The 23,558-nt window shown below is 44.3% G+C and overlaps 1 protein-coding gene across 1 annotated transcript in view; it reads right to left on the bottom strand.

Annotated features, from left to right (window-relative positions):
- Positions 1-23,558, bottom strand: part of aqr (aquarius intron-binding spliceosomal factor) — a 42,105-nt gene that overhangs the window by 10,436 nt on the left and 8,111 nt on the right. Inside the window, exons 15-32 of the mRNA XM_086127724.1 lie at positions 21,302-21,404; positions 20,673-20,793; positions 20,443-20,584; positions 19,512-19,690; positions 18,728-18,895; positions 14,806-14,975; positions 13,924-14,165; positions 13,699-13,848; positions 12,954-13,023; positions 11,815-11,925; positions 11,621-11,730; positions 8,416-8,551; positions 6,203-6,412; positions 3,856-3,993; positions 3,702-3,773; positions 2,514-2,701; positions 2,255-2,426; positions 495-665 (exon numbers count right to left, since the gene is read on the bottom strand). Coding sequence (XP_085983850.1) covers positions 495-665; positions 2,255-2,426; positions 2,514-2,701; positions 3,702-3,773; positions 3,856-3,993; positions 6,203-6,412; positions 8,416-8,551; positions 11,621-11,730; positions 11,815-11,925; positions 12,954-13,023; positions 13,699-13,848; positions 13,924-14,165; positions 14,806-14,975; positions 18,728-18,895; positions 19,512-19,690; positions 20,443-20,584; positions 20,673-20,793; positions 21,302-21,404 — 2,653 coding nt within the window. The remainder of the gene's footprint in view (positions 1-494; positions 666-2,254; positions 2,427-2,513; positions 2,702-3,701; positions 3,774-3,855; positions 3,994-6,202; positions 6,413-8,415; positions 8,552-11,620; positions 11,731-11,814; positions 11,926-12,953; positions 13,024-13,698; positions 13,849-13,923; positions 14,166-14,805; positions 14,976-18,727; positions 18,896-19,511; positions 19,691-20,442; positions 20,585-20,672; positions 20,794-21,301; positions 21,405-23,558) is intronic.

Here is a 23,558-nt window from a genome sequence, read left to right as displayed (position 1 = left end):
ACACCTAAAATTTCAAATGAACAACGTGTATGCGTATTATGAATTCTGTGAGGAATAAAATTCAACTTTTTTTTTTTTTTTTTAAATAACAAATCTTATGGGACACACAAGACCTCCCGAGGCACGCTGACCCACACCCTAACGACGTCTTGTGGGCGGGCCCTACTTGCATTCTTTGGACTTTATATGAGTAGAAGGTGGAACAATTGTGGGTTGGAAGGAAGAAGGAAGAGGAGAGCGGTAAGCTTAACCTGAGGCACAGTGTGTGGGGAAAAAAACTAAACATTGGCAAGTAGCGACGTGGAGAATGTGGGCTGGCTCCAGAAAAAGCCGACGGCATCCCTGACAGACGTCGGAGCTGCCCGTTGCTCCGTGCACGATCCTTTTTAATCTTACGTGTGCACGCTCTCACGCCCCCACTTTGTTGAGATGGGCGGCGACAAGGCTCCGCTGTGGATGTGACGTTGACAGCTAAGTGGAGTCAAGAGATTTACCTTGTTGGGCTGTCCGAAGAAGTGATTCCTGGCGCAGCGCTGGTTGATGACGTCTCGGATCAGGTGTTTCTGCCCGTTATAGGTGGTGAGGATGCTGATGCGGTCGGCCGGGTAGCCCAACAGACGCATGTACATGAACAGAGCCACGGAATATTCGGCCTCTGCCAGGTTCTTTGCACGGAAAGAGAGAGAGACAAGTGAACTTTGTTAAGGATGCATCTGTGGAGGACAATTGCTGTTTCGAATTGCCAAGCTGCTTTGAGGGTTCTTTTTTTTTTTTTAACCTAAGTTCAACCCAATTTCAACTAAATCCCAAGAATAAATATACTCCGTCCAAGGTTCCCCTCTACCCTTCAAATGTAGCAAAAAGAGAGAGAGAAAAAAAAAAGAATGGCCAGCGGTATGCATTATTCATTCTGTTTCAATTAAACCAGCACCGCAAGCCTCACATCTTTGCTAATTATCGATGCAGCCTCATCAACAGTTTCGGAATCCAGCCACACCAGTCGCACCTCAGGAAGTGTGACTTTGTTAGCGCTTTGTTTGCAAATGGCGCACGTTCAGATGCTCGATGCTATGCTGACATTTTTTCTTGCCCACGACTGTGATCGTATTGACGTAACCTTACAATCTAACCGCACAGATAACTAAACGCGTTTTGACTGTGATGCGCAGTAGAAGTAAACAGTAACGCGAGGCGGTAATTAGACTCCGCCGGTCCTCTTAATTATAGACGGGGCTTCATTAGCATATCACTCCCGAGAAGCGCAAAATCTTGACAACAAAGTCGAGCGAATGGTGTGCACAAGGCCAGTTGAAAACTACATATGATGCAAAAGGGAGAGAAGGGTGGATCCAAACGATGAATTAAATATTCCCCATCACATCACTGCTACTCCAGATGATCAACACTGAATTACTGCAGTTCTTCAAACAGATGTTCGAGTGTAAATGTCCCCAAGTGTCATTTTGAAAGATAACAAAGAGCGATGTTTTGGAATTCAAATTGACGACTTTTTTTTTTTTTTAAAGATCCGGGATATTTGTGCGAGTCGATGACACAGCCCATTGTCACTTGAAATACGGCATCGATTAGAGCGAAGGCCTCTTATTTTTTTTTTTTTTTGAGATGATAAACAGTATTTGGTTGAGAGTGCAAAGCAGGACATGTCGGTTGCTGTCTGCTCAGCTTGTGTCCAGTGTGCCTGCGCCTTGTCTAAGTCAGGGATCGTAGGTGATTCCCTGAAGGAGCGCGGAAAATGGCAACAGTCAAACAGAGCGGAGGTTCATGTGACCCGGAGGCTCGAGAAGCGCACATGGTCTGCATTTTGGAACAATCGCAAGGTTCAGGGAAACACGAGCCTGCACGCTGTCCACCCGATGACATTTACATGATGCATTTAAGCGGGAACGGGGACATTTTAATTTCTTGGTTGGCGCGGAGGCTCATGATTTAGCACCAGTGTAGCATTTTCTACCCGACACGCTTTAACGGATAACTGCGGATTTTTCGGGAGGGTGGAAAATATAATTTATTAGTTCCTGCCCTCTCATTTTTCCATGCATACATTACAAACAATTCATCTTTTGTACATTTTACAACTGTCAAAAGGAAACATGGAGGCGGTGGTCTGTGTGCTGGTGTAGCGCGAGAGAAATGGCTTTTGTTATGAATAGATTGCGTTTGAGGAAAGTATGAAATATATGTTGCATTGAATGGTGTTTGCGCAGGCCAGATTGCAAGGCTTGCCTTAACTGACCTGGTAGAAGTAAGGGTTGGGCTCCGACTCGCCCACGCCGTTGAAATCCTCCACGTTGATGAGCTGGAAGTCAAACGTCAGGCCGGGGTTGGGTACCTGGAACTCGGGCAGCTGCTGGACGTGCGGCAGGTTCCCCAGGTGCTTGTAGCGCCAGTTGTACAAATTACACAAACTGGATGGGGGCATGCGACACGGACGCGTGTTACAAACCACGAGACAACGCCACAAAAACGAAACGGGTCCCATTTGGGCGACCGACCTAGCACGCGCGCGTCCCTGCGCGTCCAGGTCGATGGTTGGCACGCCCAGGCGCACAAAGCGAGTGAAGAGCGACTGCTCCATGTTGGAGTACTTCTGGAAGGCCATGTTCTTGATGACGGGGGGCAGCTGGTGGTGGTCGCCGATCATGATCCAACGTTTCAGCCTGCTGTAACCATCTTCTGGGTTCTGCCAGCACGGAAAAACACATTTGACATCTGGAACACCCTGTGATACATGGGGATTCACTAACATCTACATTGTAGCCACTGTTACATTTTTCCCTCCATGTTGTCTCTGGGGTGCTGCAGGTTTGCCTTATGCAAAATATCAGCCAAGCATGACAGGGTGTTATAATTTGTATTGGCTTTACGGCGAGGGGGTTGTGGGGGGAATGAAGGATTTCATCTTTCTCTGACGTACACCTGCCAGTTAAGTATGACTCACTCATTCAGGAAGGAAAAAACAGAAAAAAAAACAAAGCACATCTTAAAGAGACGAGCTCTGGCGTGGTTGTTGCGAGGGCTGATGTGCTTAATGATCTCATCTGTAAACAGACATTAGCGCTATCACGGACAATTAGGCGCAACTACCAAAGAAACGCGTCATTACTCTGCCTGGCGGCCATCAGTCAGACAGTAATGAACACGGAGAGTCAGGTGGTGGGAGGCTTGATGATGGGCGTCGTACTGTCCGGGGTAAAATGTGAGGGTCGGGCAGTGGATCAGATCATGAAAACATACTGAGGGCACACTCTCACTATGTATGATTTGTAGTGCTTTGGTTTATTTGGCCTTTATCATTAATTCTTTACACGTCGTCGACAGCAATATACGCCAATGGAAATCTTAACGAGAAGCGCTGTTGACCATTTTTTATGGGACTGGGCGGAGAGGAGCCTCGGTTAATTCCGGTTTGATAATTAAGCTGACAAGTTGTTAAAAGTAAATAAATAAATAAAAAGTCGACTCAATAAAGCTATCGTTTGTGGGACTGAGCACCGAAAAAAAAAAAAACAAACAAACCGGTGCCTAAAAAAAGGAAAATGGTATTAATAAGTTGAACACAACTGAACTGTACTTGGGTGGTAATTCTTTCAAGTACCACTTGAGGGTGCCATTGTGCCACGAGTAGCACGAGGACCACACTCGTATAATCACGTTTCTCGAAAGTCAAAAGTGAAGAATACCTGCAAGAGAAGTGGGATGAAGGTCTCGATCTCCAGAATCTGAGCAGCTTCTTCCATCAGGATGTTGTCGTACTGATGAGGACAATGAGCAACTTTAATACACCGACATGAGCTACAGAAATAAAGACCACCGAGAGGGATAAGGCGGTCTAACCTTGAAACCCAGTTCTACCAGGTCGTGACGTTTGAGGGCAGCGTGCGTGCAGGTCATGGCGATGATTTTGGCTTCTTTCACCAGCAGGTATTTGGTGCGGTCCAGTCCGCTCCTGAGCAGCTCGAATGCTCTGAATTCCTACCGGAGGAGACGGAACGCAAGGTCAGACTTTAAAAGAAATTGGCCACCAAAGACGGCGTTTTTTTGTCATCTAACTATCCAACTTCACTTTTCAGTAGGTGATGGTGGCAAAATGATAGATTGCTGAGAATGATGATGGATAAGAGGATTGCTGTACCAGATGATGGATGATAACACAACAAAGAAGAAAGAGGCTCTTCAAACAGTGAGACACCAGCGCCCAAATGTTAATATGTTAAAAACTGCCTACACAGCTCACGAAGGCTTTATAATAGCAACATTTTGACCTCGGAATGGATTATTTCCATTTCATATGGGAAAAAAATGTTTGACAGTATTGCTTTTGACCTTAGGTTCAGCTATAAAAAAAAATATATAAACGGTGGAAAAGATCCTTCTGCCTCGAAGTCTCAGCGCACTCTGCTCTTTGTCATGATGAAGTGCTGCAGAAGGAGTGGTTATCGCTGATTGACCCCACCGACGCGATGCAATCGCGATGCTCGCCCGAGATAAGGTGCAAGTGTGTGGTTATCACCAGGCAAATCGGCAAATCCTTATCTGTGTTAGCGAAGAAGGAAACAAAGCCTGAATTGGGGGTGGAGGGAGAACAAGGCTGGGGGGGCAGCGACCAGGACCACACGGTGGGTCATACATATTTGATGTATTACTATTTTCGTCGAAATATGAAACCAATCACAACCTCCAATATTTATGAGGTTTACTTTTAAGCCTGATGGGTCTGGGCCAGATGAAGTTCACATGCACACGTAGGTTTAAAATAATTTCTTGGAAAAAAAAAAGAAAAAAATCATTTTATGTTATTAGTGTACATTTTTTAAAATACAGAACAATAGTGTAGGGTGCTATTCTTATAAAAACATTTTACAGAATTTTTTATTGGCATGTTATGGAACGGATTCAGGACAGTTTCATTCATTTCAGTGGGAAAACATGATTTGAGATACGAGTGTTTTGCGTTAAAGTGGGGTGACGAAATGAACTGAACTTAAGTCAAAGGAACACTGTACTTCCATGACACCAGATACTACTACCCTTATGCAGGGCATCTTAGGGCGTTTCAGAAAGGCTATAACAGGTGAGTTTTTCAGCAAATGGCTGAACAGAGTCGAAAGTAACATAAGAAGGTACATTTGTCAAGCCGAGGTTGTGTTTTACACTGCATCATGAATCAGGAAGTAGCCTGCTAACTCTAATGAACAAATGACGCACACGGGATGAAGTATGACTTTTCTAATTATTATTTTTTTTTGGGACGCTGACTGAACAATCTCTCTTGCTCCGCAATTAAAAATGGTGCAGCCGTGTTATCTTTACGCTGTTCTGTGTGAACCAGGAAGTAGCCTACGACGGAGGCAACCGAGTCTCAGCCCATTCTGTGTTGTGACATTTGTACTGTACATGGCAGACAAATCCGCAAATTCAGCTCTCGAGAGTGGGCGTCCTGCTGCTGCATGGGCGAGGCCGAGGGAGGGGGGGGGGCGGGGGGAGGAGTGAGAAAAGGGGAGAGGTGACGGGGCCGGATAAATCAAGGTCACCGGGCATGTTGGGATATTACCTCCAGTCAATAACGCCTTTATTGCTTTTTCAAAGGGCCTCCTCACGGTTCTCATAAATCTGATATCGTATTGTTGTCTCTATAAGAATACTCGATGTGCTAAGTAGAAATGATAAGAGTGAAAAAAAGAGGCAAAACAAGAGCACTCTGTGAGACCGCTGCCAAGGCTTCTGCGTTTTAGCCAAATGATTTGTCACATACTCTACACAAGAAATTGAGGACCAACTTCACCAAATAATTGCGCGGCGCTAGCTACTAACTCCACTTTCACTTGACATGAACTGTGATACATCAGCAATATATGATATAATAATTTCATAATGCTATAAATCAAGCCCTCCTCTCAATTCCTTCATCTCGTCATCTGCAGGGGAGTAAATAAACACCTTCAGCCCGTATTGGCTGTTGGAAACATGACATCATATCTGCAAATAGTCAATATAGTGATGATTTCTTTACACTGGGGACCAGTCGAGGCGCCTCTCCACCGTCAACGCTGATTACACGTTCACATCTGTTATTTGTTGTTGTGGTTACGTGAATGAGCTCCACCGTTAATTGCAGTTCTATAAATAACACAGTCATTCCGGAATGAATGCGCGCGAGTGTTTATGAGCATGACGTTCTTACTTCCAGCTGGGTAAATATCTTTTTAATGTGCCGGTAGCAGCCCTCCGCGATGTCCATGTCCTCCTCGTAGGAGCGGCCCTTGAACACAGGCTGGGGAGCGTTGGAGAAGTACTTGTGGAAGGGGAAGAACGCCGCCACGGCCTCCACCTCCGCCTCCGCACCCTGTTTGGGCTTCACTTTGCTCAGGTACTCTTCCCACCGGGAGATCACCTGCAGAAGACATGCGGCGGATGTTATGAGCCATTACGTACAGCTAGGGCCAGAAGCACGGGGCCAGTGACTGAGGCTTTGAGATTGTATGGATTTTAAATTAAACGACCGACATGTGACTGACATGCTTTCATTTAAAATGTTAGACCAAAAAAAAAAAAACGGCATGTAACATTTCGAAATGGCAGGCAATTAAGGCATTCACCTCTGTGTTCAAGGGCTCAACACTATTTCGACAAAAAGGCACATGACATCTGTGACAATGCAGATTTTATTTGACCTTTGAATGATACCAGGATCGAGTATCTGCGGATCGAGCCTGTCACGTACACAATGGAAAAGATGTCAATTCTTTAGAATGTCCTCTATTTGGCCTCTAAATACAAAAGAAATCCCTCGAAACAAGAAGCACAGAACTGTCAGATGGATCTAAGCGCTCACTACGGTGGTGTGGGGGTTGGTTTTCCGGACGTTTCTGCCCACTCCAAATGCTACATCAGACAACTTGCCTTGAACTTTTTTTTTTTTTCTTTCTAAAGCCAAATGAGAGCAGATCGGCACACGCTTGGGGGGGTGCTCCAGCTGTGAACCTAATAAAGCGGCTTCAACCAACCGGCAGGCAGCCTCGGTCTAAAAGTATCTGTACCCTCTGTGGAAAGCGACTTCAACAGCGACTTTACCAATGCGGCTCGGGAGTTGGGTTTTACGCAATCTTTTTAAACAACGATGAAAAAACACAATTTCAATACATTGGTACGTTGACTGATGAGTGCAAGTGAAAGTAAAGGTAACTTGTGTTTTCTGAATTCCAGCAGCATGCTCAACAGAGTGGATGACCAGGGCGACCGAAAGATTATGATGCTTCCTAAAAAAAAAAATTGTTGACGGAGTGGAGGTGAGTGAGGGGTGCGGATGGAGGATTTTGAAACTCAGTGTCGATATCTAACCGCGGTATGTGTTACAACAGCGGGGCTTCGAAGTAAAAGAGACTGGCCTGCCTGCAGTCCAGACCTGTCGCCTGTTGAAAACGTGTAGCGCTTTAAGGAAGCGGACTGTTGAATGAGGAAAGAATTCCGCCTACAACGCTTCAACAATTAGTGTCGTCAGTTCCCAATCATTTTTTTAAGTCTTGTTAAAAGAAAAAGTGATGTAACAAAGCGATAAACATGACCATGTCGCAGTTTCATTTTTTTTAAACATGTATCCATAAAATTCTCAGCTAATGATTTGCTAAACACAAAGTTTATCAGTCTGAACATTAAATATCTTGTCTTTTGTAGGATATTCAATTAAATATAGGGTGAAGATGATTTGCACATCATTGTCATCTTTTTTTAATTTATGTTTAACACAACGTCCCGACTTCATTGGAATTGGGTTTGTGCAACACATTACAACGCAGTCTGGGGATCTCTATTTCAGAGCTTGTCATGTGCAGGGGGGATGCAACTTCAATAAACGGCGTAGAAATGAGGACATCTTTCCAACGACCCAAGAGTCAGGTGATAATTAGGTCTTGGGAATAAACACTGAAGGCTGACACCGTCTCGCCGGCTCTGCGTAAATTATTTGCGGTGTCGGGCAAAACATAGCAACAAGCGGATGACAATAAGGTATCAAATAAATCGTACTAATAATACGGATAAAGATTACACACCACTGAAAAAAAAGAAAAAAAAAACTAAAACAAAGTTCAAGATTCATCACACGGTTTAAATGTGACACACAAACTACTGGTGACACAAACTCACACGTGTGAGAATGATTGCCCTTTGTTGGAGAAGCTAATTGTCAACCGTGAAAAGTTTTCATAACATTTGCATATTCCGCCCATAAATACATGACTGCTTTGAGATTGGCTCGGTGCAAATCTGCGGCCTCGGGAAAAGATGCATTCATGGGGTTTTGTGAACTCAAAATAACATGAGACTTCAGCTTGCAGGCAAGATTTTGTTCGCACGGCATAAAACAAAGAAACAAACAAAAAACAAGCAACCGCTTACCTGATAGAGGTAGAAGTGTCCTGCTGTCTCACAGGTATAGGAGACATCACCGGGGACACCCAAGCTCTCCTGAAACCTCCCCACCTCCGTGAGTAGCTCCAGTCGTCGGGCTAGGACGTAGTTCACGCGGCCGTACCTGCAGACCAACAGCAGAGTGTGGTTCATCAACAGTCATGTTCAATTTCAGTGTTTTTGTCATATGTCAAATTTGGTTTCACAATTTGGGTAGAGAAACTTTTTTCAAATATGACTTTTTCAGTCACATAAAATTGCAAACCTTTTCTTGCAAACACGTCAAACGCTTTTTCTGGGGAAATGACGACAACTTGGTTAAATGTGCTCATAACAATATGGCTTCAGCCATTTAACATGGCGTTCTTTTTAAGACTTCCTTTGTATTGAGAGAGAGAGAGGGAGAGAGACATACTGTACGCTTAAAAAAAAATTTAATCGCCGCCATTTCCTTTTTGGATTTGATGCCCTCATTTGAAGTATTGACAGATGTAGCAGTTCTCTCCTTAGGGGAGGACAAGCAAGTTTAGCCTATCCTTGAGGGTTATATGTGTGCTCGGCTTCATGCAGCTGATTAGTGTTAAAGCAACGCAATCAGAGAGCGGCATTAGGTACACACAGACAGGAAGTGGGAGATTCAGAGGTTATGCTATTTTTAGACGGTGTGCAAAGATTCTCCGTCAACACAGGACTAAAAAGACAACGGCCCAGCTCCATCTCTTTTTGCCTGACTCTTTAAAAATAAAAAAAATAAAAAGGGAAGTGACCTTGATGCCCAGGAGGACTCACCTGTGATGAAGCTGCTCTCACATACAGGCCAATACACGTTACTGCTTGTAACCTTGGGCTGGAGACACAAGTCTAATTCACACCAAGTAGCATCTATTTGGGCAATTTATTTATTTATTTTTGCTTAGACCTCTGAGCAAAAATGTAAGATATGAACAGAGTATGGTTGCGGGGAGACTCAACTGATTTAAGGGCAAGCAGCAGTTTGGCAGTCAATTAAAAAAAAAAAAGGGTTTATCTTTATTGCTACTTCAAGTTCACTGTCAAAGTAAACATAAAACAAAGACAATTATGTGCTTTGTGTTTAAAATGACCACGTAGCCTCGCCTAACTTAATGCTAGCACTAAGGAAACTGCCATTGTCAGGTTGATAAATAACATGAGACGGTGTTAACCCTTTCAGCAATGTATATTTGAACACAAAAAACAATGTAATAATATTCACATGCATCGTGTGTCTGTATGACTTCAGCAATTTGCATACGGGCAGGAACAGGACAATGTCCACTGCACTGAAGCAAAAAAAAAAAAAGTAACAAAAATGGTTGAGTTCTTTATGTGCTATTATTGCATGTTTTTAAAAAGGACCATTTTATAATGATATTTTTCTCTTAAAAAAAAAAACACCCTTAAAAATGTGCTGCTTTTTTGGCAGGCTGGACTGGACTAGACTAATGGCATTTCCACTCTTTTTAGTTGTTTGGCATTCACCACGTTTTCCTTTCTCGCATACGCGGTGTTAATTAAAAATCTCTGGCGCTCAGTGTCACCGGGGTACTAAAAGCAGAGGCGCTCGCATGTTATAATGAGACGTCCAGCGGCAGACGGAGGCCGCATTAAACGCTACTACGGGGAGTGCATTTCTTTTCATGTCACCCCGCTTTCCCCATTCTCCCCCCCCCCCCCCCTGCATAATTTACAAACAGACTTGCCTGGCCGCTATTCATAAGCGCACGCTACGTTCATTCTGAACAGCGCCCATACACGAAACGAGGCACGGTGGCACATGCATAACCTCCCCTGCCCCCCCACGTTTCTCCCACTATAGGGTGCAATTTGCTCTGCGCTACAGATGGATGAGGCGGTAATTAACAAGGTTGCCTATAAGGGAACTATAAATAGTAACAGCAAAAAAATGTTCATTAATACTCTATGGCACTGGCCTATTTATATGGAAATGTTGCCTGAAAAAACGTAAAGGTTAGCGAGTCATATTTGAGAAAGCAGATTCTGGTTTTATTTTTCCAGTTTAAAACCGAGATGTGAGACCAACATGTCCGTGACATGCGTTCATTGACATATCCCAAAAACTCTAGCACTATGGTTTTTTTTCCCCCCAACCTCTCTTGAGGACTTTGCTAAAATGATCCTATTTTAGCAAATTAGTGACTGATCCCCCCCACATCCCTACTACTGTGGGGTGTGCGACGCGAGAACAAATTTTGGTAGAATGACAACCAGGGATATCTTTTTTGTATTCTATCTCACAGCTCATGATGAAAAAAATGGTCTTGCATTACAATGCATGCAAGATATTATCGCATTCGTTGGCTTGAATAAAATGTCTCGAAGTGGACCTTTTTCAATTATTAATTCAGAACCCCTGCACTAAAACCATTAAGAGTTCACCGGCGACTCCAAAATGACAGGCTGAAGAATTGATGTAATATTCTAATGCATTTAAACACTGACGCGTAGTCAGTCATGCCTTTATATTTGTGTGATTACACCATGACCCGCAATTAGTCATTGCGTCGGTGCTGTAAAAATACTTAATGAATAATTAATCAAAAGGGGCCTTAATGTAGACCAGAGGTTTTAATGCCAATATTATGGCTCAATTAGATTTCTTCTCCCTAGTGCACTGTGCGGTGAGGAAGGACTGAGAGCCTTGCTCTTACTTTATAGATGCATCTTGCTGAAAATAGAGCCTGCCTTCATTGGGTCAATGTGTTACAAAAACAACCCTGACAATTAAGTTATTAGTTGCTAAAAGGTGTATATAATATCTAGATGAATGTGATCAATATTAAGTAACTGTAGCTGGGCTGTAGTTTGCCCACCCCTGTACCAGCACCACACAGAGTATTTGGCGATCCGAAGTAGTGACAAGTGGACGAAACGCTGGGTGAATTGTGGGAGAAGCCAAAGAGGCTGAGGATGTCTCACCAAGATAAAAACATGGGAGTATCAGGTGGCTCTGTCTCTCTTTTGGCGTAGACTTGTTATACTTGCGGGCAGCTGGGCAAGTGGATATGTGTGTGTGCGTGTGTGTGTGTGTGTGTGTGTGTGTGTGTGTGTTGGCTTTGACTGAGTTATAAGATAGTTCTTGGACGTTTGTTTGCATAGACACCATCTCACGTCACGATCTGTGGCGTGCCATCACCGCCTTAGCCGTCCTCACCTGCTAAAGTCCTTCTCGGTCTCCAGCTCCTCCTCCCCGTGGCCCAGACGCAGTAGGTGACGTTCGTCAATGTCCAGGGCCATGATCTTTTCAAACAGCTGGTTCAGAGCCTGGTGGACGAGAGACGGGCAGGGAAAGACGTGAGACCCAGCTTATAAAGACGTGTAAGGTCATGTAAATGACAGTGGGCTAACCTGGTTGGAGTGTGTGACTATGAGTGTCCTCTGATCTGGAAAGTTGTGGTAGATGTTGGAGATGATCTGAACGGCAACGTCAGTCTTGCCGGTGCCTGGCGGTCCGACAACCTGGAGACAAAAAAAAAACCAAACAAACACAAGGTGAAAAGAGAATTAAAGAAGAAATGTGAGTTAAAAGCAAAAACTAAATAAAAATAACAATAAATAATAACAATAATACTGTATATAGAAAAAAATAATGCTATAATAAACAAACCGTGTTTAAAAAACACACAGACACACACTAATTTGTAACAAACAAAAATTAAAAAAAAAAGCATTTCAAATCAGTTTGAAATGATACTTTTTGGATTGATTGCTTGTGATACATGTATTGTAAGATTTGCGGAGATTTACTGTATGACTTAAAACGCTGCCTGTACAGTAAATGACAGTTTTATGACTGACAATTTGACACTGACGTGAATGACGTTCATTTCGCTTATGTTGTCAGATTGGAACAAAGCATGCTGGAACCGACTGCGTGTTCAAAGCTAAAGGAAGCATCAGTATCCTTGAAGCCTCCCTCCCATCAGCATAAAATAAGGCTTGTTTCAGCAGGGGGGCAGTTGTTTAAAAAAAAAAAAAAATCTCATCTAAGCATCTCAGGTGAGTCATTTCCGCTGCAAAATAATGAATGCAATTTAGCATCCCCGAATAAATCAACGTATAATCATCCGAGATGAAAGAGGAGGCAGGCGGCCGGGGGGTGGCCGGCGTGTGTTTATTGCTCCTCCTAATGACGGCGACAACTATCAAGAAGCAAAGCGTGTTTGGCCGTTTCATGACTTGCATCCTTAAATTAACTCCAAGCTTTTGTCAAGGACCAATGACAGCACTATCGCTAGAAAGGTACGTGTGAAGTTGTAACCGCCTGTAGAAACAGGAGTAGTGGGCTGGAATGGTGGGGTCAAGGCTGGTTGAGTAGCACATAGACCATTATAGATGTGCAAATCCGGTAGAATGTCCACTCCAAAGACTCGGGTTGAAGAAGAAAAAAAAATCCCAAAAAACAAAAACGCTGCTTCCCATGACACTTTGCATGTCTGGGGGTGTGTACGACTGCCATTCAAACGATTCAGTGTCAAGCAACTTACCATGGTGAGACCTGGCTGCATGCCAGCTCGGATGGCTTCGATCTGAGTAGGCGTGAAGTGAATTGTGTTCCTGGAACGATGTTATTAACACAGGTAATTAGCCAGACAACATAAACTGATTTGAGGTTGAAATTGGACAATGCAATTCAGAAACATTGAGTCCAGGATAGAACAAGAGGAAAATAAGTGCAGAATGTTAATGACAGCTAAATGGCTAAATAAAATAAGTACTGAGGATCCGCGGCTACAAATGACAAATAAATAAATCCATAAATAACAAGCTAGCATTAGCACCACAATGAATACAGAATCTATAATATGACATACAGCTGAATCATCATTGCATCATCGACCAGAATAAGCATAAATGCTAACAATTAGCTTCACAGACCAAGACAAGACTATGCGTGATTCGTCATCGTCACGTCCGTGTACCATTTGAGGATGGCACAGCTGGAAAGGCGCGGAATAAACTCTGATGCGAATGTTACGCTTGCATGCAGAGCCAGTCTCACAAGGGTGACGGAAACAAGTGCGGGTTGCTCAGTGGTCGATCATGGTCATCAGTTTTGAGAATGCGCAGTGGGAAATGAAAAAAATAAAAACGCAGGATTAGCTTGAATTTAGCGTGCCAAGCCGACAGCATATGGGTGATTTGCCTCTTCATTGCTATTTTTGAGGATACACTACAATGACCAAACATGTTAAAATTAGTGGGAAAGTGGATTTAAGAATGGATTGTCACCTCTTGGGCTGGTTATAAGGGTAGGGCCCACGGTTGGGGGTGACATAGGGCTCAACAATCAAGGGTTTGTCCTCCGCTTCCTCCTCGACTTCATCATTTGCCTTCCTCTTCTTCCCTTTGTCAGTTTGGCTTGAGACCGGAAACTTTATTCTTGTAAGACAGAGACCAAAGGATGGATAAGATACCCGTTTCTTTTCGAATTAAAAACAATGATTTGATATTCACCTGAAAGGCGGGACTTGCAGTTCAGGGTTCTCTTCGACCACCTTAATGGACGAACCGGGGAAGCAGGAGCGCAGGTGGTCCAAGGACAGAAAGGTGTCATTGAAGTCCAATGTGGAGATCTGATTGGGCATCTTGGAGTAGTGGGCGCTACCCGGGTCGCCGTAGCCGAGGATGATGTCATGGAGCCAGTCCGGAACGACGCACTCTGTGTTCATCAGGTTTCTGATGGTTTCCAGAACGGCCTAATGTGACAGGCATCCAGTAGAAAGACAGAAAAATTGAGGGGGTTTCGTGTTTTCATGACAACATCACACAGGAGGCTTTGATGGGACAGCGTGAAACTTGTACATCTGTCAATTTGTTTTTAATGAGCTTCAAAGGTGCTTCATGTCCCGTGCGTCAATCAGCAGGAAAGAAACATGTTTGCTTTTATCTGTGCTGAACATCAAAAATGCAGAAGAATGTTCTGTGAATACCCATCAGCTCCTAACGCCTAACGAAAAACATCTGTCGTTCTTTCGGCGTGGGTAAAAAAAAAAAAAAACGGCAAATTAATGTGCCCCGCATCGGAAAATAGCAGATTTGACAAAGCCCCACTTGAGTCGCTTTCAAACAAAAACACGAGGTGGAGTTTGACGCATGAGTTCTTGTGGGGTTTAAACTTAACTTGACCCACATAAAAACATTGGGACTTTGCCTCCGTTTAACCTTAATAAGCCTTTATTTTTGAAGAGATTGTTCCTACGCTAAGCTTCCACTGAGAGGGGCATTGGATAGGCCGTATCTCAGATGCCCTGGCCCCAACCTGAGAGCTTCCACAGCCGGATGAATGTCAGTGCCACAGAAAAGGAAAGACTTGAAGACTGTTGTTGCGCTTCTAACCTTAAAGTTATTCTCCTTTGGCTTGCGTCTCATGATGATGTTGAACGTTTCGTATGGGTCCTCGGTGCCCGCCTGAATGCTGCTCGTCATGTCTTGCTGATACTGGTTGGGGTCCAGCCAGACGCGGAATGTTCTTGAGTCGCCCCGTAGCTTGGGCTTTGGTTCGGGACCTGTATCGGACCAATGTGACAATTACTGTACAATGTAAAGAAACAAAAATGGGAGCAGTGGAAAGGGAGCGGGAGTGTTGTCCGGTCTCGTAAACAAGTAGTTTTCAGACATAGTAATGCTAAGTGGTGACCAAAATGTAAAAAAAAAAGAAAAAGAAAAAGAAAAAAAAAGTAGATGGATTAAACAATTTAAAAAGTACGAGACTGTTGGCTTTGGACAAGACACCAAGGGTGCTGATTCAATAGGTTAGGCCGCTGGGACGAAACACCATAAATTCTGTTTTCTTTGCAATTAAATTTAAGAAGTTCAGTGCCATTCAGGCTTTGACTTCCTCCAGACAGGACAAAAGTGCCCTTAAAGAGGAAGTGTACTTTTTCCTTAGTGGGACATAGACCTGACTGTCATCTGTATAGCGGTGAAGTCAAGTACAACTTTATTGTCAAATGTTCTGTGTGTGTAACATACAGCACAGATGAAATTTCCTCCCTCTAAAACAGACAAAAGACAACAAGAGGAGGCACTGCGGGTGCCCGCGCCGCCATGAAACCCAGGGGCAGCAAATCCAATGAAAACGTCAGGGGCCTCAAAATTGAACCCTGTGGAACACCATATGACAGTGGGGCTGAGCGGGAGTCAGACTAACCAAGGCTAACACAAAAAATTAACATGAGCATATATCGTTACTGTACATATAATGACTTGACTTTGAGGAATTGGTCCAACCCATCAGTGGTCAACAGTGGTCACCCATATGGTATCGGGCTGGAATGCTAGCTAAGCAACCTACATTGTCCAGTGCCAAGGCAGATAATCAGCCAATTTTGGCATAGATGTTTTTTTTTTTTTTTTTTAACCCTTTCTAGCAGTGGATGCACAAATGTAATGAAGTCCGGATTCGGTTAGCAACTAGGAATGCTGAGAATGCTGTTAAGAGCAAATAGTTACTTAAAAGGCTCATTTATTGCCTCACGTGTAAGACGGCTGCAGTAACTCTTATAAAACAGCTCTCCCTGGCCTGGTCTTCCTGCAGTGCTTTGCCTTTTTTTAGGATGAGGAATGTGGATGCGGGGCCTGACAGGCGGCCATGCAGAGAGATGCTGCGAGGTATATGGAGGGCAGCTCACTGACTGAGAAGGTTCATGTGTGGCGCATTGGGGCAGGCGGGGGAGGCCAGAAGAGAGTGACACTCGATCCTGCTGACCTCCTGTTGTGTGTTTGTGTGTGTGGCTATGCTGGGATTGTCAAATCCTCCTGGCTTATTTAAAAAAAAAAAAAAAAAAAAATAGCGATACCGTAGGAGTGTAAGCGACACCCTTGCCGTGGAGGATGACACTTTGGCCAGCTGGGCCAGGATGTGACTGAGAGCCCTCATTGTATTTAAACTATCACTGCAGCATTAAATCAAAAGCACTGCAGGCTACTTTAGATCCTCAGCAAGTTTTGCACAATCTCATCAGACCTGACATCTATAACTGCTTCAGACAACAAAGTGTATGCAGAAAAGTGGTGAAGATTGCACGACTGTCTGTGTCCTATGTGTTGTGTTGTGTTATTTTTGTTATTTTAACTTCAAAATGGCGCCGCGTGAGTGGCTGCCTTTCCAGCAGCTCCTATATTTTGTTGTTGTACTTCTTCCTTTCATAACTTTGCTGCTGTGAATTGAGAATTTCTCCATTGCGAGACTAATAAAGGTTTTTCTTTCTTATCTTTAAATGTTCAGTCCCTGAACTAGTTACACTTGGGAGTGTGAAATTTGGTTTGAACTTCAAACAGCCAGTTCAGGGTCACTTAGGCCCTTTTCAGCTGCCCATCAAAGAGAGACTCGGGATTTTCAGAACACAGATTCTGAAAGGTTGGGAATATTTCTCCAGCCGGACTACTATGCGGAAAAAAACCGCTTTGTGCGCTACATATTTAATGCGGACAGAGAAGAGAAGGGCGAGGGTATACCAGGGATACGTGCTCTGACATGCAGGAAGTGCAAAATAAACACTGACGGCTGCCGGCGATGTTCGGTGCAAGCGAGGAACAGCAATCGCCGGAGGGGAAAGCGATAAATATCATATCATCACGTTACTGTTGCATATTTTAAATTCTTGGGAACATACACCAAAAAATGGCTGAGTTAAATATTTCCACTGGTGTATTCATACATAAAGCATGGACTTAATGCAATACAAAAGTGGAATCATATTGAACAATATTACCAGTGTATTATTAACTAGCTTTTTTAATGTGCGTGTGAACAACAAATGTCTGTGAAATGACCGGATTTTTTCCTGGGAAAAAGGGAGGTGTTTTTTCCCCTTTATTTTCTTGAGTGGACAATGGGTAATGAAACACTGGGACGAGGCATGGCCAATACTTGAGGAAATAGTACATGGACATGAACAAAATTATGGCGCAAAAACCTTTCCTAGCGTGCACTGCTAATGATCTTTAAAGACGTCACGACTTTGAAGACATTCAGTTCATAATGGCACCACACTTTCATGAATGTAATACTCCACCACCTTGGTGCTGCTGTTTTGGTTAGGAAAAAAAAAAGTTCAAATGGGTTCAATTCATGTGTGACCAATTGCATCTGTGATATCAGATGGTGACGGTTACTATCAGTTTATTTTTAAAAGTGAAAAGTAAGGCTTCTGACGAAGGGAAATGTTCATGTTTACTGACTCGGGTATGGCATGTATTCGCAATGCAAAACGTCAGAAATAATGACGTCAAAAGTAACCCTAGTTGCTCGTATGTTTTTCTTCATGTTCGCCTCCGTATGAACCTCCTGTCCTGTCTGTCAAGCTGTCTCAGGAGATGAAGCTGTCGTCGGTGCGTCGTGTTGTATATTGGGTTGTCATGGCTCCAAGAATGACTGACGCACTGTCACCGTTCCGGCGGCTGGTATCTCAAAGCGGAGGGGAAGCAGACAGCCGCTTGCGTGAAGTCAGCAGGGATGACACGTCGCCCGCGAGCGCTGGTCCCCTGCTTTAGTTGAAGCCCAACTCGGGGGCAGAACTAGGCTGAACTAAGTGTCCCAGATTGAGTTTAATCACATCCCTCTGGCTTTTGACTGGCCACTACTTCACCCCTGAGGTTGTGCAATTCACAAAGCGAGCAAAAATCGGAGAAAATAAGCCTCCGTATCCAGTGAGACCTCAGCAAATCGCACGAGATTGCCGCACATCTCATGAGACATCAGATCTGAGGAAAGCATTCAATCCACAAGTGAATAAACAAACCCCAATTCCATTGAAGTTGTATAAAAAGTAATCAAAACAGAATGCAATGATTACTAAAAGACCTGGACTGTGAAGTCACTCAAGTTGTACATGAAGAAAGAATGGAAAAGAATCCCACCAACAAAGCTTCAACCATCATTGTCCTCAGTTCCCGACGGTTAATTGCATGTTGTTACAACAAAAGGTGACATAACATAGTTAGCATGGTTCTGTAGGATGAGGACATCCTTCAAGGTTTACACATCCACATCCAACCTACGCAGCTAAATGAAATGAATCAAATCACGTGGCGAGGGTGGGCGAGGGTGGGCGAGGGCGGGGCCTGCAGCTCTCAGGGCGCTGTGTCCGCTGACCTCAGGTTAATGTCATGTTAATGCGAACAGGTCAGGTCTTACAGTGACTGTCGCCATGACAACGCCACTCGTGACCCTCTCCCAAGGATCAGCTGCTGGAAATGATTGCTTTGATGGCAAGGATGGATATTATGTGTGTGTGTGCACTCTCATGAGCCGTACCTTCCTCGATGACACGCCCCCGATCATCCAGCATGCCCTGCACCTCGCAGCCCCGCACGTACACGAGGCCCGTCTGCTCCACGAAGGCTTGGCGACGGTCGAAGCGCGTGCCGTAGGGCATGTTGGGCCGCACTGTGATCAGAAAGCAGACGTCGTGCTTACGCAGCCCTGTGGAGGAGAGAGAGCGAAAGTGTTTGAGAGTCCGGTAAGACAGAAAGGTGGACGGGGACAGATCAGTAGCCTGGGGCGGGGGGAATGTAGGCATCGGGCAACGAGGGAGAAAGTGCCCTGTCAGCGTGCGCCTGATCTTTAAAACATGAAGTCCTAATTATAGAAGTAGAGGGCAGGAGAGGAGGTGATACTTTAGCCTGTGTTTAAATTTGAGGAAATTGATTATTAAAGAATTCAATTTCAAAAGGTTTTGCTGCAGAGATAGGAATATTAAGTAAACAGCAATGGCAGAAAAAAAGTACGTGGAAGTTTGACATTTGTTCTAATTTGTAGAATTTCTGCAAATTTGTAGCAAGGAATCGTTTTTGTCAAAATGGACACCACGAGCTTCACCATGAGATGAAACTGACCTGAAAAATGGGGAAAAGAAGAAATGCTAACCTAAAAAAAAAAGAAAAATGGAGCCCAAAAACAATAATAAAAACAAAGTCTGATAACGAGTTCACATTTTCTTGCACCTTCAACAAAATAAACTACTGTACAACCACAATGCGGTGCTCAGATGGTCAGGTTGTAATAAAATTCAGGTCGGTTTCAACTCCTACGCCGTTACCTTCCCACTCGTGCTTGATGTGGTCCTGCACGTTGAGGTGGACAGTGACGTCGGCCCGCACACGCGCAGGCCAGCTTTCGCCAATGTTGGGCTTGGCCACCTCCACGATGGTGAAGGCGGTGATGGTCTGGGCCATCCTGGCCCAGCCGCCGAACACCACTCCGCCGTACTCGGACTGCCTGTGGGTGTGTGCATGTGTGGAAGGACAGACAGAAAGGAGGGAGATAGTGAGAGGTGTGACAAGTGCCGCGGGGCGCTGTCAAGCTTGAAATGAGTTGGATTTGGGGCAGCGACAGACAACGCTGCCGCTGAGTTGTTTACTTTCCACCGGAACAACAAGTAAAAAGTTGCGACACCGCTTGACATAATGGGAGCACTTATTATGTTAAGCAATGGGTTTCCAAATGCGCCGTCGCAACTGTCACAGTCTTTGAATTAAATATAATCAATGTGCCGTGCCGTCGCAACGGGAGAGGGGTCTTCATTCGTAAAAGTTAAAAAGGAGTTAAAGTGCGCTCTCAAACGGCCGGAAACAATACTATAGTCAACCCCCGCATCTTCTTGATTTCTTTTTTTAAAGCCATCGTGTGTTATTTACAAAAAAAAAAAAAGTCAACAATTCATGTGAGGGTAGTTTGTACTGAAAACTGAAGAACCGAATATAGCTTTTGATGTAATATGAGTTCATGATTATGTCCATGCCAGATGCATGGTATTGAGCTTGAACTGATCATTCCATGTCTGTTACAGGCCATACAAATTCAATCAAAGCAAAAAGAATACCAGCCTATGTCTGAAGTGTTTTGCATCTAGGTGCAAAAACAAGCCATGATTTGGAGGCGGCGACCATTCATAGATTTTTTTCATTCCTGTCGGCGCTTAGTTGCTATGCACAGTAAACAGTTCTTGTTGCAGATCGTGGACGGCCTACCAGGGTTTCATGCGCCACACCACGTCTTCGATGTCCTGTCTGATCTCGTAGGTAGACTCAAGGCGGAACAAGTTAAAGTTCCTTAGCAGGTAGTCGTGGAGGGTCAAAAACTGGAGGTTGAGTTTGGGGAGCGCAAGGCAGCCTGAAAAAGACAAAGTGCAGAAAAGTAAGAAACGTAACAGCAGACGGGACAGCCAGTCAACAGACCTCACATGTATTTATTTGCATACCTTCGCCAGAGAAGTACTCAGTTGGTACGATATTCTCGTCCCAGATGATCTTCTCGGTCGGGTAAAGGGGCATCTGGTTCAGTTGCTCAATCTGAGAGATTCTGCGCTCGTGACGGGACACCTACAAGTGAAAACCGTTCAAATGCATACCCAGTTATTGTCTGTTATCTTTATGAAAGGCATACGATTGAGACAGATCACGCTTCCAATGTGTTTCAACATGCCTGTGAACACTTTCCTCAGAATATACCAAGGATCAAGAATTACAGACTATGTATCAGCCTCCTTTTTAGCCTCACCGCACTCAGTCTGTTATGACAGGGCGGTCCTATGTCATGCAATGAACCACTGCTCAACCCTCCCCTCTCTCATACAGGGCAAAGAATAAAGCAAGCAAGACATTTGGATTAAATTTGCGACAACCGGCGTCAGGGGGTTAAACATTGCCTTTACCATTAATAATGATTTCTAATAGCTGGAGTGGGTCCACGGAACATAGGGAATCAACTCTTGTTATTTCCTAGAGAAATAGATTGTGCTTGACTCTGAATTCTCCGTTGTACTTTGAAATTAAGGACAAAGCAAGTCGTACAAATAGGTGTGTATGTGTGCGTGTGGCATGGACTTGCCAGAAGCTCCAGGAGAACCTTCTTGTCATGGGTGGTGTCTTGGTCCTTGGGCAGTTCAGGCAACAGACACAAGTAAGATGCCACCCGGTGGAGCATATTGGGGCTGCAGAGGAAAAATAAAATAGGGGTGTAATTTGAGAAAAAAAAAACAAATCTCGAATGAATCAGAATTGATTAAGTTGTAAAGCACTAAAAATTGTTGATTTAAGTATTGTCGTGAAATTCAAATACATTTTGCTCAAGGTGAACTTAAGTCCCATTAAGTTCCATTTAAGTCCTGCTTTCAAACTGTTGCTGACTGTCAAAACAAAACAAGAAGGAAGCATTTCTCTGTGGTCAAGGAATGCTCATGCCCAACTAACGCCATGAAGGTTTCTCCGGTGGTCATACCGCAGTATGCGTGACATCCAACGGCCTTATGCAATTCGCCGCTCGTGTTAGCACTGCGGCACAAAGCCGCTCCTCTGTTGGCTTTGACACTTGCGGTCCTGCTATGTCAGCGCGTGTGCATTAAATGGGTCGGGCCGCATTGATGCGACGGGATTATGAAAATCAAAGACTTGGCGAGCTGAGGCGTGGCTTAATCAGGCGTGGCTTAATCAGGTTGACATGCAGTGACACGGACAGGGTCTGCGCCACAAAAAAAAAAAAAAAAAAGCAGGTCGGGGAGGGAGACGAGGCTCTGGAAACAAGCGTGACAGGTTCTGGACAGCCACATGATGCCCTTGTAGACGTGTGCATACTCATGACAAGGAAACTGGATGACAATAATGCCACCGTTGCACTTTGCTGGCCGGTGGATGACCTGTCAGAGGCCATGTGGGCATCCCTGCCCCTCAGTGAGAAGACACAACAGATCGCTGGCAGGGTTGGCGATGACTGGACCAGGTCGTGATTGACAGCTGAGCCACTGGCATGTGCTGCAACTGGTGTTGGGCAAGTTTATGTTACAGCCCGCAGGGTTGTTTTGACCCTATTGATGTGTAGTAATCCGGTGACTTTAGAAAAAAATAATGCTGCTGTTTTTGTTTTCTGCGAGGCACAACTGACTGTTTGACACAAATAAAAGAATGAGGGTCTAAGGCAAGTGTCTAGTTACCAAGAGGAGAATTGCAAATTGCATTCTACTAAACTGCTATGTCGATTTCAATTTGATGAAAAAGTCTCCAGTTATTTATTTGTCAGGGCTAATTTCATTTCAAGAAGTGACTCAAGGCTGAATCAAAACAGGTCTTGGTAGCAGGATGGAGACTGAAGTACAACTGAGCAGCTATATTTGCTTCAATTTAGGGCAGTCGAGTACGATGCGTAACAAGCTCGAGCGGGGAACAAATTCAAGTTGTAAGTCAAGGTCACTCTGTATTAGCATATGAGGTGCGACCTGATGTTTTTTTTGGTCTTTATTTTGTCAGCGGTTGACATCTTTGTCCACGTGCGTGACAAATTCACTTAAGACAACAGGGAAGTGATGAGCTGAGGTTCAGCTGGAAATACCTTGAAAAAAAATGTGAATGTACCACGATATCAAAAAGAGGAAACGGCTAAAGTAAGGAAGAAACGAAAAGCTTAGCACAAAATTCATACAGTAACGAACAATCTTTCATTGCATTTCCCAAAATGCCGTCTTTCATCGTGTATTAAATTCATTTGCTGGCCTAAAATGACACTTGCTGGCGCTTTATGCAAGTGTCAGAAGTTTCTATTTATAGAAGCTGAGCAATAATACTCCGTTTGTGTGTTTTGGGGAATTAGTGGATACATTCAGAGCGACGGGTGACTAGGAGCTTAGCGAGAGGGTTGCGCGGCAGGAATAAAGTGGCATTAGCATGAGTTGCTTGCATGGGGGGAAAAAAAATTGCCTCGTTAAATCTGATAGTGGCTTATTTCAGAGGCTGGTGCTGGGGTGGGAGTTACCCAGGGTGACAGTTGCGGATCAGGCAACAATGGTGCTTCGGCTCCCGCCAAATGCTGGAGGCTGGCGGGGAGCGTTGTTGGGAGCTGAGCTTGCCGTGAAATGATTCAGAAGGAGTATTAAACCGATTCATCAATGCTCGGCTCATAACCCTCAAAAGAGACAGTGTGAGGGTCCAAGCACTTGAAATCTACGACCGTAGAGGATGATGGATGATGACTCGGCCATGGGAAAGAGGGATTTTATGTTGTGTCAAGCCAAAGGTTAGCTAGATGGGGGGTTTTTTCCCCCCTTCATGGCTAAAATCGGCAATAACACACACAGAGTACACTATGACGGCGTCCG

The sequence above is a fragment of the Hippocampus guttulatus genome, chromosome 13 (assembly GCF_054856545.1).
Source record: "Hippocampus guttulatus isolate MCC_2025c chromosome 13, RoL_Hgut_1.0, whole genome shotgun sequence".
Taxonomy (NCBI): Eukaryota; Metazoa; Chordata; class Actinopteri; order Syngnathiformes; family Syngnathidae; genus Hippocampus; species Hippocampus guttulatus.
The sequence above is the reverse complement of the archived record's forward strand: the minus strand, read 5'-3'. Positions and strand labels throughout refer to the sequence as shown.